At 62.3% G+C, this 18849-nt stretch overlaps 2 protein-coding genes across 2 annotated transcripts in view; both read right to left on the bottom strand.

Annotated features, from left to right (window-relative positions):
- Window positions 1-7895, bottom strand: part of NECAB3 (N-terminal EF-hand calcium binding protein 3) — a 29472-nt gene extending 21577 nt beyond the window's left edge. The window contains exons 1-3 of the mRNA XM_038159331.1: window positions 7666-7895; window positions 2646-2670; window positions 1703-1811 (exon numbers count right to left, since the gene is read on the bottom strand). Of these exons, the coding sequence (XP_038015259.1) occupies window positions 1703-1811; window positions 2646-2670; window positions 7666-7758 (227 nt within the window). The 5' untranslated portion in view covers window positions 7759-7895. The remainder of the gene's footprint in view (window positions 1-1702; window positions 1812-2645; window positions 2671-7665) is intronic.
- Window positions 7896-13395: 5500 nt separating this feature from the next.
- E2F1 (E2F transcription factor 1) lies at window positions 13396-17835 on the bottom strand. Its single transcript, XM_038158916.1, has 7 exons — window positions 17473-17835; window positions 16725-16815; window positions 15923-16142; window positions 15442-15594; window positions 15211-15325; window positions 14903-15107; window positions 13396-14663 (listed from the first exon to the last, which is right to left on the bottom strand). The coding sequence occupies exons 1-7, from the start codon at window positions 17665-17667 to the stop codon at window positions 14413-14415; spliced, it is 1230 nt and encodes a 409-aa protein (XP_038014844.1). The 5' UTR covers window positions 17668-17835; the 3' UTR covers window positions 13396-14412.
- Between the last annotated feature and the right edge of the window lie 1014 nt (window positions 17836-18849).

The following is an 18849-nucleotide window of genomic DNA, read 5'->3' as shown; positions in this document are numbered from 1 at the left end:
GAACAAAGACCCAGGGCTCACACCCTGCTAACAGATGTCACCAGCTCAATGCTGTCACAGCTGCCCTGGTTAGTAACGAGCTGGGGGGGCACAGCCACGGCTCCCCGGGCAGCACAGCCCAGTCAGGCCTCCTCAGCTGCTCCAGGCACATGGAACAAGCCCTACCTGAAGGCAGGAGACCTTCCCTGCTCAGTTTTGAGCTGGGTTAAAGCTTCCAGCTTCACAAAATTCCCAGAATGACCAGGCTGGAAGAGACCTTCAAGGTCATGGAGTCCAACCCAGCCCCAACCCCTCAGCTAAACCCTGGCACCCAGTGCCACATCCAGGCTTTGTTAAACACACCCAGGGATGGTGACTGCACCACCTCCCCGGGCAGCCATGCCACAACTTTATCACCCTTCCTGTGAAAAACTTTTTCCTAATCTCCAGCCTGTGTTTCCTTTGACACAGCTTTTGCTGCACCCTGTGTTTTCCAGGGCTGTTGTGACTCCAAATCACCCCAAAATGGAGCAAGAGGAAAAGGAGCATTTCCAGAGGATAGGGAACACTCACTGCAGCTTCCTGGGACCACAGCCCAGAGACAGAGATGTTTTCAGGAGACACCTCCTGCTGCCCACATCCACAAGCACAACCAGCAGGCTCCAAGGAAAGCAGCACAAGGCTGCCCACTCCTCTGCCCACCCCTGCAGTGGGAACCAAACCCAGCTCCGCCAGCACTGGGAGTCCACCATTCCCACTGTCCCAGTCCTGAGTGGGTGGTGACCCTGGGTGTCTGCTGTTGGTGGCATTTGGTGGCTGTTGGCATCTCAGTGTGACAAGGGCCCTCTGTGCCACCACCCTGGCTCCCTGCAAAGCCCTGGGACCAGCGTGTGCAGCTCAGGCTGCCCCGAATTTCCTCCCCTGGCCCTGGTCAAGGGTGTCAGAGGTGCAGGGGATGCTTGTGCTGAGGAAGCCAAACCTGCCCCCCAGCCTGGGAGGAAGCTGCAGCCCCCTGTGCCCCAGCAGCACCCCAGTGTGTGCACAGACCCCAGCCCTGTAATTCCACAGCACCCAGTTCCTCCCAGTGCCAGGACAGACCCACCCACAGCACCCAGCTGGGCACAGAGACCCCAGTGAGGCCAAAAATACCCGAAAAGCAGGGATGAGAATCCCAGCCAAGCCCAAGAGAGTCTCTGGATAGCACCAGTGACAAGGAGAGCAGAGCTAAATACAGTTCCTTCTCCTGATCTGTGGGGCTTTCTTTTTTTTTTACAAGTAGCTGCCCTAAATTCCCTGTTACATGCACCAGGCCCACTTGAGGTGGAAAGCAGCTCTTACATAAGAGCCAAGCAGCTCCTGAGTCAGCAGTGGCAGAGTCTGTGACTTTGCGTGTCCCCACACCAGCACAGGCTCCTGCAGACACACAGCCTGCTCCACGGGCTGGCTATTCCTGGAGTACCTTTTCCAAACCACAAGAATGGCGTTTTCAATGCCTGCTCACTCCCTGGAGCTGCAGGGAATCCATGGCTGCTCTCAAAATGTCTGGCTGCTCTCAGCACTCCCAGGGCTCGCTGCTGGCGTTCAGCGGCTCTGAACACCTGCGTGTGGCAAGAGGTGGGTTTGTCTCACCCTGACTATTTATCACACCCGCCTCCCAACCTCCTCCACCTCCAGTCAGGCAGTTTTGGCTTCTCCTGCGTCTCCTCCGTGCCACGGTACTCACTCTGAGTGACGCCTGTCAATGCCACTGAACAACTCCCACAGCTCCTCCGAGCTCAGGATGCCATCCGAGAAATAGTTCTTGAACTCCTCAAATGACAGCTTCCCGTCATCTGCGTTCAAAGAAAAGGGAAGAATAATTATATATCTGTGGAAAGCAGCATCCCAGCCCTGCAGGCCGCGTGGGATGGGGCTGGGCGTGTTCTGCATGGTAATTACAGCACAAATCTCCTGAGAGCCTGGCCCACCAGCCCAGCTAAAACACTGGGTGCTGCTGGAACTGCAGGTGGGAATTCCAGCCCTGCCCAAAAGGCCCCATGGCAGTGTTCTCAGAAAGGCACGCAGCCTGTCCAAGAACAAACAGCACGCTGAGGGCAGCATCACATTTCCATGGAAAGAAAAGGCTCTCCATGGACTCAAGAGCTTTCTCCTTCCTCTCTGTGGAGGACTTCAGCTCCTGGGCTGCATTGTGATCTGCAATAAAAGCATCTCCTGAGATACCATGAAGAAAAAGAGCCCAAGAGAGTGTGGGAAGGCTCAGGGGAGGCACCTGTGATTTTGGAGCTCTTGGCTTATGGCTGCTGGATTAAAAACTGGGTAGCAGAGCCTAACTCCCAAATGCCAGGGGCTCCAGGGGCACCCAGAAACAGGATCCCCCAACCAGGAGCACCTGTAAAACCCTGGACTGAGCACAGAGACAGAACCAATCCTGTGAGGGACCGAGCAGAAGCCTGACAGCCCCTGGGCAGGAGAAGGGCTTGGAAGGGGCTGTGCCTGGGTGGTGCACGGATGAGGAACTGGGGGAGCCCATTCCCCAGCCCCTGGGCAGGCTCTGGGATCCAGGTGAAGGAGAAAAGCATTTCCCACCCTCCCTCTTCCAGCCAAACCTCCCAGCGGGAAGGAGCCAGGCAGGGAGGGGGAGGCAGCAGCAGGAACAAAGCACTCACCGTTCTTGTCGGCTCGCCGGAAAATCTGCAAGACAAAACACAACGGGGCTCAGCGGGGCAGCAGGGAGAGAAGGGCAGCTGAACAGTGAGCCAGGCAGCACCCAGCACCAGGAAAAATCACCTCCAGGAGCTCAGGGAGAAGCCCCAGCTGTTGGAACTGCACAGGCTGCTCTGGGAAATTCCCCTTTGCCAGATTAAACCCATTTCTTGCCTCTAATGCACAGAGCTCTTGGCAGAGCGAGCCTGGCACTCACAGCAAGCACCTTTAGAGAACACACAAGCGAAGCAGGCAGGACATTGCTACATCCTTGTGATGGCAACTGTTTAATTTTTCAGTCCATTTAAACGAAAGAACATTAGGAATGAACCCACTCTGTAAGGAAGCACTTTGTGCATCACCAACACTCCAGCACCCGCACCGAGGAGCAGCTCCTGCCCTGAGCCTTGTAACCACCCCTCAGCACAGCCCTTCCCACAACACCTCGGCATGCACACTCACTGTAATTAATCATTAATGAATTAATTAATCTGTAACTGCTTCTGCCACAGAGCACAGCTGGAGAGCTGCTCCAGTTCAGGGTCTCAACGCAGATTCCCAACCATGAGGCTTCTCCCATGGCCCAGAAGCTGGGGCTGCTCAGCCCTGCCAGGATCTGTTTCACCAGGAATTATTGGGGCTGACTCTAGTGAGGAACAGCATCACTTCTGAAGCCTGGTAATGTTTTCCCAGACCAAAATGTACGAGGTTTTGTCCAGCACATCCTAACGGAGCCAACGACAGAAAATTGTCTATGTGGAAACTGTTCCTTTTATCATCCTGGCTCGTGGCTGCATTTCTCCTCACAGAGAGAAGCAAGGCACAGCTTCCCAAGGATATTTCTGGGGATTGCAGTGAGGAACCTCAGAGAAAGAAAAAGCAATTCTTATCTCAATTGCTGCTCTTCTTGTTGTTCATAAGTGGAATGCATTGCGGAAGATTGTTTACCTGAAGGGAATTGGTGATTGGATTGTGGTGTGAGTGTTTGGATTCACTGACCAATTGAATCCAGGTGTGTGTGCATGTCGGGACTGTGGGCTCACAGGCACCAGATTCTGGGCAGTTGAGTAGAGTGCTTGTGCAGATTCAGTGTAATATAGTATAGAATAATATAGTATAATAAAATAATTAATTAGCCTTCTGATATCAATGGAGTCCTCCTCGTCATTCCTCCCTTTGTCAGAGTTGCCTTGATGTCCTATACTGGCTGATGAAGAAATCTGCAGGTCTGAAGAAAGATTAGGAAAGAAAAAGGGCTGGGAAAGGAGAGAGAACTTTTCTATCCTTCCCCCACGCCGTGCCAGGAGCAGCCCTGGTGGCTGCACGGGCAGAGGCACCGCTGCCCCTCCTCTGCCCCGGCTCCTCCTGCACCGCCCACCGCCAGCTCCGTGCGTGTTCCGAGGCCCCGACATCCCCCGAGAAACTGAGGCAAAGTAGGAGCTGCCCAGGAAAACCCCCTGAGCCTCTGCCTTGCAGCTGGGGAGGAGTTTTTCTAGGGCTGGAGCGCCCTGGTTCCTTCCCCAGGGCCAGAACCAGGAGCAGGGACAGCTCCTTGGAGGATGCTCTTGTGAGCACAGCGAGCTCCTCCTGCCCCACGCTGCAGAGGAGCAGCATCAGGTAACCAACCATCCCCCGGGATCCCTGCCGGCCAGGAAAGGGGGGTGGGCACTCCCTGTGGAGCTGAGATGGGAACCTGCAGCTCCCAAACACTGGCGATTCCTCTGGATTTTAAAGCAAAGCTTTCTCCAGGCTAACGGGTTCCTTGTGGGGCCTCACAGCTGCAGGGGCAGCACCCATGGTATTGTATTTGCAGGGATGCCCTGATGAAGGCAGGAATAATGAATCTGACTCCATGTTCTCAGAAGGCTAATTTATTACTTTATAATACTATATTATATTAAAGAATACTATACTAAACTATACTGAAGAATGCAGAAAGGATACTTACTGAATGCTAAAAAGACAATAATGAAAACTCGTGACTCTCTCCAGAGCCCTGACACAGCTTGGCCCTGAGTGGCCAAAGAGTGAAAACAACTCCCAGCAGAATGCAATGAAACAATCACCTGTGGGTAACAATCCCCAAACACATTGCACATGAGCACAGCACAGGAGAAACAAATGAGATGAGAATTGTTTTCCTTTTCTCTGAGGCCTCTCAGCTTCCCAGGAGAGAAACTCTGGGTGAAGGCATTTTTTCAGAGGATGTGAATGCCACACCCATGGGTCCCACCCTGCCATGGACTCTCCATCAAGGGAGAAGCTTCATCCTGCAGAGCTCTGTGTCATCAGAGGGACACATGGCTCGTGTAATGACACCTCTGTGGCTCCAGGTGTCACAGAGGTCACCTAGCTCATCCCAGAGACAGTCAAGTGTCACCCAGGCACTTTGAGCAAGGGCAAACATTTCCCACTCACGGACTGGCCTTGCTCAGCAGGGCTTATCTGCAGGCTCAGAGGCTGAACACAATTTCAGGGGAGGTCCCCTGGGGATCTGGGGTGAGCCCATCCTGGCTTCAGCAGGAGCCTCAGCACGCAGAGTGGATGCCTCTCCCTCGGCCACAAGGCTCGGGGAGTTACACACAGCTGCCGGGAGCTCCAAAGAAATGGCACAGGCAGGAGCTGTGAGTGCCCCCAGGGCAAGGCCACGTCTGCTGCAGAGCCCCCAGCATGGCAGGGCTCTGGCTCCGGCTGCCTGCAGCCAGCCCGTCCCTGCCTGAGCCCAGGACCAGCCCCAGCCCAGCCCAACCAGCACAGAGCCCTCCATGCTCCACAGGGCCAGCGCTGTCCCCTCCTGGGCACAGGCACATGCTCAGCCATGGCAGCTGAGCGCTGTCCCCAGTGAGGACAGCACCCCGGGACAAAGCCAGGGGAAGGTGTGGGATTAGGGCCCTACAAGCAATCCCTCTCTTGCCTCAGGGTGCAGCCTCAGAGGCACGGGGGGCACTGCCTGGAGCCCGGGATGTTTCCCTCAGCCCCTGGGCCTGTGCCCCGGCAGCCGCAGCCTCATGGGACCGAGGGAGGAGGCACTGGAGCAGCATTCATCTATGGGACCAGCCCCACACGTACCCCGGCAAGGAAGGAGGTTACAGGATTTCTCCCTGCCGGCAGGTCTGGAGGAAGCCGCAGCTGCTGGACGGGCGGCCAGGGACAGGCGGCTGTTGGGGAGGGGACAGCTGCCCTGGGGACAATGCGACATCGACCCGCGGCAGGCTAGACAGGCTGCGGCCAGGCACCAGAGCGCCGTCCTTCCTGAAGCCCCCGTGTCCCGGGAGGGACAGAGCAAGCCCCGGGCACCAGCGTGAGGGACGAATCACCCCGGGGCTGGAGAGGCTGCACAGGGCCGCGGCAGCACTGCGGCTCGTACCGCGCCTGCAGCGAGGCGTCTCGGGCAAAGCCGTCCTCCTCCTCCTCCTCCTCACTTCTCCCAAAGGCAGGAGATGTGCTGGCAGGTCCCAGCGGAGCAGCAGCACCGGGATGTGCGCTGGGCAGCGCTGCCGGGAGGCAGGCGGGGTTCCTGCCCTGCTGCCGAGGGATGCTCACCCCGACCAGCCTGGGGGAGCTGGGCTCCGGCCAAGTGCCCAGACCCAGAGGTGCAGAGATTAAACTCGCCCTGCGAGCTCCGGAGCAGAGGCGGGAGCAAAGGAGTCACAGGGTAGAGGAAGAGAAGCCGTCAGAACCCGGAAAGCAGCTGCTAGCGTTGTTAACATTTCCCATTTTAATTGCTTTAATGACACCCTGAGGGATGGATGTGCGACTCAACGAGTGCCCTGAGGAGCTGAGCTGGAACACAGCTGTCGCCACCCGCCCCCTCCTGCCCACCTTCCCTCAGCCAAGTAATTAGTGCGGTTAATGATGCTGGCTGGAGAGCCTGGCAGCCCGAGCCCCCCCGGCGGGAGAGAGACCCTGACCCCCAGCTGGCAGCTGCGAGCGGCCGCGCTTCCCAGCGCCTCCCTGGGCATGCCAGGAGGTTTGGACTGGACCAGACGTGGCATTCACCTTCCCAAAGCGCTGCCCGGGATCTGCTGTCCCCCTCCTCTGGGATGGACGGGGGCACGGGGGTGAACCTGGAGCGGGTCAGGATGAAGATGACAGCTGGGACGTGACAGCTGGCACCGACCCGGGCTGTGCAGGTGCCCGGGCACCACCAGCCCTCATCCTTAACCCTCGCTGGCTTTCTCCTCCTCCTCCCTGCGGCAGGGCAGGGGCGGCACCTCTGCCCCCACATGTCCCTGGTGCACAGGGTGACTCGGAGCGCAGCGGTGCCGGACACACGGCAATGCCAGGGCTCTGTCTCCAGGGAGATTTGGGCAGCAGCAGGAGGGCCGAGCCCCGCGGAGGTGCTCCAGGGATGGCTCTGGCCCGGGCTGTGCCACTGGCCCTGGCACACGGCCGGCATGCAGCCGCCTCCCCCGGAGCCCGGCCCCTGTCACACGAGCAGCGCGGCCGCGGCCCGGAGGGGACGCGGTGTGACAGGAGGAACTGTGCCAGCAACCCCGAACACAACGAGCCACCACCTGCGTTTCCAACTCCCCCGTGCCACCCACAGCCGCCAGGATGCGGAGGCAACCTCCAACCCGCACGGAGCATCCTCCTCCACAATCCCGGAGCGTCGGGAGCGGGCAGGGACGGGGCTGCACCCGGGGGCTGCCGCAGGCAACGCTCTGCTGGATCCCATGGCTGTGAACAGCTCCAGGGAACCTTCCACAGCGTTCCTGCCACACCGCTCCCGCTCCGGGAGTCATGACAGCCAGCTCCGGGTGAGGCGTGGGCTGTTCCCAGCCACCAGAGGCCCAGCGTTCAGCAGGAGGACACGACATCATCGCTGAAGCCATCACGACCAGGCTGGCACGGGCGCATCCCTCGGGCCGGTTCCTCCGGGAAGGAGCCTCACCCCGGGGCCAGCCGTGCGGCGGCTCCCCGAGCGGGGCACGGCGGCCCCGGGGCTGGCAGGGCTGCGGGGGTCCCGCCCGCGGTACTCACGTCGTGGAAGATGGGCAGCGGCTGGCGGTGGGGCTTGGGGCCGCGGTCTGCGGAGAGCAGGCACACGGCCAGCAGCTCGGCACACGACATCATGGTCCCGTCGGGCGCGGGTGCTGCGGGCACGGCGGCGCGGGGAGCGGAGCGGTGCCGGAGGGCGCGGTGCGGTGCCCCGGGATGCGGTGCGGTACCGCAGGACACGGGGCCCTGCTGTAGGGATGGGTTCGGTGCGGTGCCGTAGGACGCGGTGCGGTGCGGTACCGTAGAGATGGGCTGGGTGCGGAAAGAATGGCCTCGGTGCGGTAGGGATGCGTCTGGTTCCGTGCCTTAGGGATCAGCTGCGTGCCGGAGGGACGGGCTCGGCTCTGTTCGGCTCGGCAGGGTGGTTCGGCTGGGCTCAGTTCGGCTCGGCAGGGTGGTTCGTCCCGGTTCGGCTGGGCTGGGCTGGGCTGGGCTGGGCTGGGCTCGCTCCGTGCGCAGGTCGCGCCCCGCCGATCCCGACTCAGCCGAGCGGCTCCGCCGCCCCAGCCAACTTCGGCTCCGCAGAGGGCCCGCCCCCGCCGCCATCCGATTGGCCGGAGGCCGTGATTGGCACCAAGAGCCTCCAGTGGGCTTGTCGGAAGGGAGGGGGCGGGGCCGCGCTGGGTGCCGGTGCCCTGTCGCCGCTGGGCGGTCCCGGTTGGACCCAGAGCAGCCCGGTGGGCTCGCACTCGTGTGACCCTCCCCGAGTGTCCCAGTGTGACCATAGGTCTCAGTGCTGGCCCCGCAGTAGCCCTGGTTGCCCCAGCTGATCCCAGTGTGGCCACAGGTGGTCTCGGTGTGGTCACTGTTGGCCCCGCTGTAGCCCTGGGTGCCTCAGCTGGCCCTAGGGTGGCTCTAGTCTGGTGATGGATGGTCCCAGTGTGGTCGTTGTTGACCCCACCGTAGCCCTGGGTGCCCTAAGCGAGGCCCCAAGTGGTCCCAGTTTGACCGTGGGTGGTCCCAGCGTGGTTGCTGGTGGCCCCACCGTAGTCCTGATCACACCAATGTGGCCCCAGTTGGTCTCAGTTGAGCCATGGGTGGTCCCAGTGTGGTTGCTCTTGCCCACAGGGTAGCTCTGGTTGCTCCAGATGGCCCTGGGGCTGCCCCAGTTTGACCGTGGGTGGTCATAGTGTGGTCATGGCTGGTCCTAGCATAGCTTTGGTTGTCCCACTGTGGCTCCAGTTGGTCCCAGTTTGACCACAGGTGGTCCCAACATGGACACTGACGGCACTGGGAAAGTCCTGGTTTCCTCAGTTGGCCCTGGGTTGGCCCCAGTTTGACCACAGGTGGTCCCACTGTGGGGTTTTGGTGGCCCTGGAGTGGTCCCCTGACAGCCAGGCTGGTTCCAAATGAGTTCCTGGTGGTGCCAGCTCCTCCATGCCCTCAGTGCCAGGCAGCGTCTGCTCCAAGCTGTTTCCCTCTGGAGCAGCATGCCAGGATCCTGGTACCTCCAGAGATGTGAACCCCCCCTGTCCCAGCAGGCTGGGGGACATGAGGAGGAGGAGGAGCTGTCCCCATCCCTTGCCTGGCACAGGCACTTGGGGGCTTGTGCCTACATTCCAGGATTTCTTCCTGAGAAAGGGGCATGAACCAGTTTTGCTTGGATTTTGCAAAATCCCAGGCAGGCTTTGCTTCCCTCAGCACCACCTCTGCTTTCACGTGGAGCTCTCCAGGACTCCCTGATTGCTGAGCTCAGCTCAGCTTAAGCCAGGTCTCAGATCCAAGCCCCTTGCCCACCCCAACGTGAGCGAGCTGCAGCACGTGGAGCTCGCTCACCTCCTGCTCCCTCTGGGGTAATGTGCTGCAAGCTGAGCCCACGGCATCACAGCTATTTTTACCCTCTCCCAGCTGTTCCAGGTGTGTGCAAGGCAAAAGAGGTGGAAAAAGCACAGCTGGGCCCTGGCAGGGGCATCCAAGGGCTCCAGGGTGCACGTGCACTCACCGCCCTTGGCACGGGGCTGGCCCTGTCCCCAGGGAGGCAGAGAACTCCAAGGGCTGGAGCTGCTGAGCGTGGCCATCATCAAATCCAACTGAAATGGGAGCAGGAACAGAACACAGGCAAGGGCTGCAGCAGGGACAGGGGACTCACCTTGCCAGGGAGCATGGAAGGGGCTTGGGTGATGGTGAGGCTCTGCCCTGGATCAAAATCCCCCCCTTGGAAGGGCTTCCCGCACTCCCATCTGCCCCAAAAATCCACACTTGGTGCCCAGTGGGATCCCTGGGAGTCAGCATGACTTTCTGTGGGAAGGAGCAGCCTGAGAGTGAGGGTGAAGTTCAGGCAAACTGCTGATGGCAGGAGGTGACAGGCGCTCCCAACTGCCAGACAGCCACGGCAGGGAAGGGGGACATGGCCCTGGCTCTGGGGGACATGGCCCTGGCTGTGGGGGACACCAGGGCTCCGCTCTGCTCCCCAGCACCTCAGCAGGGAGGAATTAAAGGGAGCAGCCACTCAAAGCACCCCAGAAATAAACAATGCTGCTCTTCACCTCGCTGAGCTCTCTCCTCGTGGAGGAAGCAAGAGGGCTTTTGGGAGTGGAAATAGGGAAGGGTGGGGTGGGATGCAGAGGTGGGGCAGGACACCCCTGCCTGTAGAGACCCCAAACCCCTCTAGGACCCTCTGAGGGGGATTAGGCTAAAGGTACAAACCCCTTATGGGGAACACCTAACACCACTGCCAGCCTGTCCCAGAGCTCACCCCACTGTGGAGCTCTCCTGAGGCCCCCAGATCCCAACCCTACAGCACAGGGCCAGGACACCCAGGGCTGCCTGGGCTCAGCACGTGGCCAGATCCTGGGCAGCATTTTCCAGTGACAGTGGGGGCACCCCTGCAGCCCAAGAGCACCCCAGGCTGGGTGGACACGGTCCCTGTGGGTGACACTGCCTGGCAATGAGCAGAGAGCCCCAGGAGCAGGCAGGATGAGTGCGAGGTGCCCATCCCCTGACCGTGCTGCCTTCACCTGACAGGGAAAAGCAGCTTTGGAGCAGAAAAATCAAACCAGGCAGTGCCTGCGGCTGCTTCCCAGCGCTGCCATGTGCTCTTCCAAAGCAGCTACCATCAGCTCCCTCTCCAGCGCCCGAAATAGCAGAGGGAAGCCCTTCAGCTGCACCGTGAATCATCCTGGGAGGCAGAGTGGTTATTTTTACGGTGCTGTGGCTCACGTGGAGCTGGCAGTGCAGCCCCCAGGGCTGAGCGGTGCTGCCACAGGGGGACACAGCCCTGTCCCTTCCGGGGGACACAGCCCTGTCCCTTCAGGGGGACACAGCCCTGTCCCTTCAGGGGGACACAGCCCTGACCCTGCAGTGGGACACAGCCCTGTCCCTGCAGAGGGACACAGCCCTGTCCCTTCAGGGGGACACAGCCCTGTGCCTGCAGTGGGACACAGCCCTGTCCCTGCAGAGGGACACAGCCCTGTCCCTTCAGGGGGACACAGCCCCGTGCCTGCAGGGGGACACAGCCCTGTCCCTGCCGGGGCTGCCTCCAGGGCCTTGGCAGTGCCAAGGGTGCGGTGTCCCGGGAGGTTCCTGGCAGGGCAGTGTGACGGTGATGCCAGCAGAGAGCTTTGCCTTCTCTGGGGCAGAGGCAGAGCCGTGCTGCTGCTGGGGCTGGGCTGGCTGTGGGAACAGCCCTGTGGAGCTCGGCGTGGCAGTGCAAGTCCTCTCCCCTCTCCCTGTGCCCCCTGGCTCCCACAAAAACCATTTCCTGTGCCGGGGTCTCTCCCCTTTGCAGCACTGCAGATCACCATCATCACCATCCATCCCGGAATTGAGGAGAGGAGAGGAGAGGAGAGGAGAGGAGAGGAGAGGAGAGGAGAGGAGAGGAGAGGAGAGGAGGAGGGATGGCTGGGCAGGAGCTGGCATATGGCTGGGCTGGGCACCCTGCAGTAACTCATAAAACCTCCAGCACCTGCCACCTCCGGGGACAAACCCCTGCAATGGAGGACACGGCAGGCAGGGTCTGTGCCCTCCCAGCTGGTCCCTGTCCCCCTGCCCTGGCTCTGTGGGGTCCCATGGATCAGAGCAGCAGCAGCGATGCTGTTCCAGTGCCACGGTGTGAAACAGCCCCGTTCGAGGGGGTGGCAGTGTGACAAACCCAGCTCTTCCCACCCGGGCACAGGGGTCACCTATAGCACTCAGCACGACCCCCGTGGCAGGGAGAAATGACGAGGAGGACTCCATCTTTCAGAAGGCTCATTAATTACTTTATGATACTATGTTATTCTATACTATATTACACTGTATTTTAACTGAATTTGTACAAGCACTTAATTGTACTTAACTGTTTGGAATTTTGTGACTGTCAGCTGGCAGTTTTGACACACACACATGGATTTAATTGGTCAATGAATTAAAATATTTACACTAGAATTTAATTACTAATTCTCTGTAGGTAAACAATTTTTCACAATGCATTTTACTTGTGAACAACACAGGAGCAGTAAATGGGGTAAGAATTGTTTTTTCTTTCTTTGAGGTTCAGAGAATGTAAATTCCAGAAATATTCTTGGGAAGTTGTGCCTTGCTTTTCCCTGTGGAGACAAATGTGGCTGTAGTCACCCTGGACAGGCCGTGTGTGACAGCACCCTGCTGGGCGCTGCTCTGGGGATGGCAGGGCCCCGGCTGGCCCTGCTGCCATGCCTCGGAGGGCTGGGACAGCCGGCAAAGGGAACGGTGTGCGGAGCTGAGCCCTGGGCTTTGGCACCCCACACCCGCACGCTGCAGCCACACAGCCGTGTCCAGCTGTGAGAACAAGCCAGGGGCAGCACAGCCAGCCAGGGACTGCCTCAGGAGCGGGAAGAGAGGCACAGGATGCAGGCAGGAGGCCAGGCAGAGGTGATGGGCTCTCTGTGCCACCCAGCAGCCTGTCCTGAGCCCGGGATCCCATTGCCAGCCGCTGCAGGAGCAGGGTGAGCTTACACAGCGAGGGCAGGGTGAAATATTTATCAGGCTGTTTAAAGGAAAACCAGGCAGGAGGCTGGGCAGGAGGAGGGGAGAAAGTGCACAAACATGGGCAGGAAGTAGCACAGCCCTGGCTGCCGCTGGGGCAGGAGACACGGCCCTGCTGAGCCCCATCCTGGCTGCCAGGGAGCCCCTGGCACTGCAGGCACCCTTCCCTGGGGGTCCCCAATGCCCCTCGGTCCTGCTGCGCTGCAGGGGGAATCGGGGCACGCGGGGGCAGGGCTGCTGCTGGCAGGCAGCGTGTCCCCAGCCAGCAAGGACACGGGGACCTCGAACTTTGGGCCAGAAACTGGTGCCAGCAGGTGCCTCGAGGCAGCACCAAGAGCTGGGTGAATGGGGAAAGCTGGAACTCTGGATGGAGTGGCTTCACACTGGCCCCACGCTGCAGCCACAGCCAGGAAAATGCTGCCCCAAAACCAGGGGTAAGGCAGAGAGGGAACCAGGCAGGAGAGGAGCCAAGTGGGGACAGGGACTGCTGAAAGGAAAGCAAACCCCACCCAGACCCATCACGCCATCCTCCTGCAGCACAGCCTCTTTGGAGGAGCAGGGAGGGCAGGAGCAGCCCCAGAGCCCACCCTGTGTGGGACCAAGGACTGAAGCACCTCTGGTAGCCCCAGGTACGGACATACCTGGTCATGGATTACAAGTTCAAAGTGGAAAACAGAGCACAAAATAACCCCAAAACTCTCGGTTTCTCAGCTGAGGTCCCCACCACCCCTCACACCCCCAGGCACCTGAGCACAGCCGAAGGGCAGAGTCAGTAGAAACCTTTATTAAACACAAAGCTCAGAGGAACACAAGCTTGTTAAATGGCAGTAAAAGTGAAAGTGCGTCTCCAGCTCGGCCCAGGGGGACCCCAGGACCCCCCTCCCCTCCTCTCCCAGCCCCAGTGGCCTGGGGATGGGGAGCCAGAGCCAAAAGGCTGAAGGGCTGCACAGGGAGGGGAAGGAAAGCCTGGAGACAGCGTTGGGTGCTCACCTGCAGAGACGCTCCCCCTGGACACCTCAGTGTCCCCTGAGGGGACAAGCACACGGTCCCAGGGCCACCAGCCCCAGCCAGCCCCGTCCCCGCTCCCGCAGCCACCTGCCCCAGCCGCGGCCTTGCCAGCCCCGACCTGGACACAAGCAAAGCCAGGATGTGCTGGTGAGACCCTGGTGGCACTTCCGTGTCCCACCAGCACTGTCCTCGTGCTCCCTCTGCCCCCGCCACGTCCTGGGAGAGCTCCACACGCCATAAATAATAAATAAATACCCCACGCTCAGCCAGGCTGGGGGCAGCCCCCGCGCGGGGGGACGGCCCTAGCCCAGCACCCCCCACACCTCCACCACCCCCTCCCAGCACAACAAAAACTCTCAGCACCCCCACTCTGCTGTACAGCCCCCCCAAACCCCCATGGAAATGAAACGCTGTCCCCAGGGGACAATAATAAATTAATCAAATCATTAATCTATACACAGGACTGCTTAAAGCTCTGGAACAGGCTCCCGGGGGGCAGCGGCTCTGCCCTGGGCAGCGCCCCTGATCAGGGCCCTACGGGGGGGTCCCCCGAGACGGGAACCCCGCCCTGGCATCCTCCTTGTGGGGCTGGAGCTGGGGATGCCACCGGGCTGGAGGGATAACGAGAAAATATTGCAAAAAGGGGTGGGGGAGGAGCAGCGGGCGCTGGAGCCAGAGGGGCTGCCCTGCCCTGCCCTGCCCTGCCCTGCCCTGCCCTGCCCGGCCAGGGCTGTCCCTCCCCTGGCAGCTCCCCCAGGCTCCCGGGCGGGCACAGCTTCAGAAGTCCAAGGGCGTGAAGTCCCCAAAGTTGCAGTCGAAGAGCTCGCTGATGCCCTCGCCCTCCTCCAGCCCGAAGTGATAGTCCTGCGCCTGCGGCGGCGACAGGTTGATGAACTCATCGGCCAGGAAACCCGCCAGCTCCTCCCTGCTCTGCTCCAGCAGCATGTCCATGGAGGCCAGGGGCGACAGGCTCACCTCCTCCTCCGGGCTCTTGCTGGGCAGCGCGCTCGGCCCTGGCAGCAGCGCTTCTGTGGGGATGGGAAGCAGCTGTAGATCCCATAATACTCTCCAAAGAAACCCCAAAAAAAGTTTTTTTGGCTAGGCAGATCCTGTCTTCCCACCTCCCTGCCTTGCTGGCGTCCCCAAGCAGCATCCCAGCTCCTTGCTTATGCCAAGAGCGGAGGGGCTACTGAGAGCCACCGTGACATCCCAGCAGCTCCCTCGTGTCCCCAGCCCCCTCGTGTCCCCAGGCTGCCCCCAGCCCCACCTTGCTCTCCGGGCAGCAGCGGCATGTTCACATCCTGGGCAGGATGCAGGAGCAGGGAGGCTCTGGGCTGCGACTGGCTGGGAGAAGAGTCCTCAGCAGGAGCTTTGAAGGGGCTCTTGACAGGGCTGCAGACCCCTGAGCTGTCCTCGGGGCAGAGGAACACGTCAATGGGGCCCTGAGTGCTTCGCACGGAGACCTGGAACGCCTGCAGAGGGGACAGGAGTGAGACCAGGTGGCACAGGGATGCCCAGAGAACGCTGGGCTGTTCAGGGAGGGCACAGGAGGAGCAGAGTGTGACCCCAACTCACCTCAGCTGGGTCTGACACCTGCAGCTGGGTCTCCGGGGGGGCTTTGATAACCATCACCATTTGCTCCGCGGGGTCCACGACGCTGCGGAGGTCCTGGCAGGTCACGTAGGCTGCGGTGGGGCGGGTCAAGGAAGGGACACGGGGATGTGGGCTGAGAAACGCCCTGCCTGCGACACCGGGGCTCAACCACAGCCGCCACCCAGCCAGCCCCGCCCCACAACCAAAGGATATTGCTGGTTAGAGGGGTCCTCGGTGAGCAGGCGCAGCTGCACCGTGCACATCTGGATGAGGTCATCCAGCTGCCGCTCGGCCGCCTGCAGCTCCCGCAGCTCCTTCTCCAGCAGCCGGTGCCGGCCTGGCGCTCCCACGGTGGCCTGGCTGCCCCTGGGGAGCACCGTGTCCATCAGGAGCCAGCCCCACAGCTTCCTGTGCCCCACCCCACAGCCAGGGAACCAGCCCTGCAGGGATTTTGCAGCAGAGCACTCCCCAAGGTTGGATGCAGGCCCCCACTCCCCTGGATGACTTGAGAGGCCCCAGGGGGACTTGCAGGAGCCTCGTGCCATTGAGCACAGCCCTGGCCCCAAAGGGCCACCACTTGGCCTGCAGCAGAAGCTCTGGTGACCCCACCCTGACAAGTAAGACCTTCCTCCACCCAGACAGCTCCCCAACCCCAGGAAGAGCCAGGCACAGCCCCATGAGCCCAGGGACATACAGCCACTGGATGTGGTTCTTGGACTTCTTGGTGATGAGCTGTATGCCCTCCAGGACATTGGTGATGTCGTAGATGCGCCTCTTCTGCACCTTCAGCACCTCGGCCGCCCAGTTGAGGTCCACCACACCATCTGGGGACTGGCTCAGCAGCTCCAGGAAGCGCTTGGTGGTGAGGTTCAGGGAGGTTTCATACCGGGACTTCTCTCCAGGAGACTTTGCCCCTGCCAGACGTGGAGGACAAGTGTCATTCAGCCACAAGGGAAACCCAGAACTGAAGCTGGAAGGTCACAAAACTCCTGCCACCTGCTTGCAGGAAGCTTGCGAACTAGTGACCAGGTCTGGCACCCCAAACCCAGTCTGTTTTGTCAGGGCAATGGGGTGAGCTGCCCAAATCCCCCGCAGGATGGATGTTGCAGCACCTGGCACAGGCTGTGACACCTGTGCCCTGTTGTGACCGCAGCTGTGAGTGAGACACCGAGCGCCAGGCAGGGCTCGGGGGGAGATAGCAGCAGGTCTACCTGGAACACTGCACTGACACCCTGCAAGCACCTACAGCTCCATCCCACAGGGAGGGACAGGGCCAGTGTGGTGCCCAGCAGAAGGGCAGACAAGCGTGCCACCAGCACAGGGCACAGCAGTGAGAGTGGACGGAGGCAGGCCAGCTCCAGGGACAGCCCATCCAGACTGACACAAAGGGCCTGGGAGAACCTGCCAGGGATGAGCCTGGGGGAGCGGAGTGGGGCTGCTGGAGCTCTGCTCTGAGCTGGGCTGGCAAGGGGGGCCAGGGGGAGTGCAGCTGATACCTTTAGCGGGGTTCCTGGCCTTGCCCCGGCTCACTGGCAAGCTCTCCGCTATGTACTGGTGATCCGTCTCCAAGTTCAGCTTCCTCTTCACCTGCAAGGGATGGGGTCAGCACAGGCACAGCCACCCCCGGCCCCACTGCTGCTGAAGGGTGTCTGTGAGGAACCCCCCAGCACCGCGGGGTACAGACACCCCAGATCCCGGCAGGAAGGGGGTGACAGGAGCTGTCACACCCGCCGGCGGGGATGGGGGCCTGTCCCAGCCGCGGGGGCCCTGCCACGCTGCGGGGAGCGCCCCAAAGCCGGCGGGGCCCGTGGGTGGGGAGGCAAAGCAAGGCCCGGCGCCCGGGCCTGCGGCTTCCGGAGCGGCGGCGGGGCAGGGCCGGCCCGGCAGGTGCTGCGTGGCACGGCCCGGCCGTACAGCCGGGCACAGCCGGCAGCACCGGGCACGGGCTGGCACGGAGCGGGGCACGGCAGGGAGCAGCACGGCCCGGCCCGCCATGGAGCCCTGTCCGGTGTACAGCACGGCTCGCTATGGCACGGCTCGCTACAAAGCACGGCCCGGTATCCAGCCGGGCCCATTGTACAGCCCGGCTCCGTGCAGCCCGGTCGGGTATACGGCCCTGTCGGTACACGGCCGGTTCGAGACCCAATACCGCACAGCCCGGAACACCGCCCGGGCCCGCCGGTCCCCGGAGCCCCCGCCCGGCTCCCGCCCCCTCCCCCTCCCCATCCCACTCGCGGGGGTTACCGGCGGGCGGCCCAGCGCGGGCCGTCTGGGCGCGGCGCCGGGGCGGGCGGGCTGCGGCGTGGCAAAGAGCAGGAGGTCGGTATCGGGGTGGCCGCCGCCCGCGGGCTCCTCGGCGGCGGCGGAGACGATCAGGAGGTGCGGGGAGGCGCTGCCCAGCAGCGCCGCCAGCCCCGCCGCGCCGCCCGCCGCCGCCATGGCTCACATGGCAGCCGGTGCCGGCGGTGCGGCGGGCGGCGCGGCGGGCAGGGCGCGGACAGGGGCGCGGCCCATGGCGGGCGCGGGGCCGCTCCGCTCCGCTCCGGCTCCGCTGCGCCCGCCGCCGGATTGTTCGGCGCGCCGGCCCCGCGCGCCTTTGCGCGCCAAATCCTTTTTGCCGCGAAAAGCGGCGCGAGCCGCCCCGCCGCCCGCCCATTGGCTGCGCCCGGCGCGGCGGGGAGGGGAGGGCGCGCTGCCATTGGCCGCGGCGAGCGGGGAGGCGGGCGGTGCCGCGCGGCCATTGGCGGGCGGGGGCCGCGCTGACAGGCGGCCAATCAGCGACGCCGCGCCGGGGCGGCGACCAATGGGAGCGCGGCTCGGGGACGCGGCGGGGGCGCCGCGTGGGTGCGGCGCGCGCTGTGTGTGTCCCCCTCGGGGGTGTCCCCTCCCTTGTCCCCGTCTGTGTCCCCCATATCCCGCCCGCGGGCTTCTCCTCCCGTGTCCCTCTTTGTGTCCCCCATAAGGGTGTTCTCTCCCGTGTCCCTCTTTGTGTCCCTCTCGGCGGTGTCCCCTCCCTTGTCCCTGTTTGTGTCCCTCTCGGCGGCGTCCCCTTCCGTGTCCCCGTTTGTGTTCCCCACAGGGGTGTCCCCCTCTCGTGTGCCTCGCTCGGAGCCGGCCCCAGCTCCCGGTTCTTCCCCCGTGGGGAGTTGGAGGCTCAGGCGGAGCCGGTGGCGGCCCGGGCTCAGCCCCGCCGGGCTGATGGGCTTCCGGCCGCGGCCGCGCCCCGCTCGGGATGGCCCGGGAGGACAGGGCACGCACCCTCGGGCAAAGTTCAGCCGGCTCCCCTGCCCGCCGGACTCCGCCCGCCCACGGGTGTCCCTGCTGGGGAAGAGGGCGGCTTTGGGCTCTGCGGGGTGTCCCAGGCTGTCCCCCCTGTTCCCCGAGCCCAGGGGTGACAGCCAGCCCAGCCTGGCCCAGCAGCAGTGCCTTGCTTCGGGGACATCAGTGGTGCAGAGCCGAGCCGGGGCAGGAGCTCTCCGGTACTGCGGGGCCAGGCACCTGCAGGATTTCTGTGTAAAAGCGCTGGGGCCATGAAGGGCTCGGTTCAGGGCTGCGCGCCTCCCTTGCTCAGAGCAGCCCCGAGGCCATGGGTGAGGCTGTCGGGCAGGTCTGCAGCCCGCG

Source organism: Motacilla alba, chromosome 20, assembly GCF_015832195.1.
Source record: "Motacilla alba alba isolate MOTALB_02 chromosome 20, Motacilla_alba_V1.0_pri, whole genome shotgun sequence".
Taxonomy (NCBI): domain Eukaryota; kingdom Metazoa; phylum Chordata; class Aves; order Passeriformes; family Motacillidae; genus Motacilla; species Motacilla alba.
The sequence above is the reverse complement of the archived record's forward strand: the minus strand, read 5'-3'. Positions and strand labels throughout refer to the sequence as shown.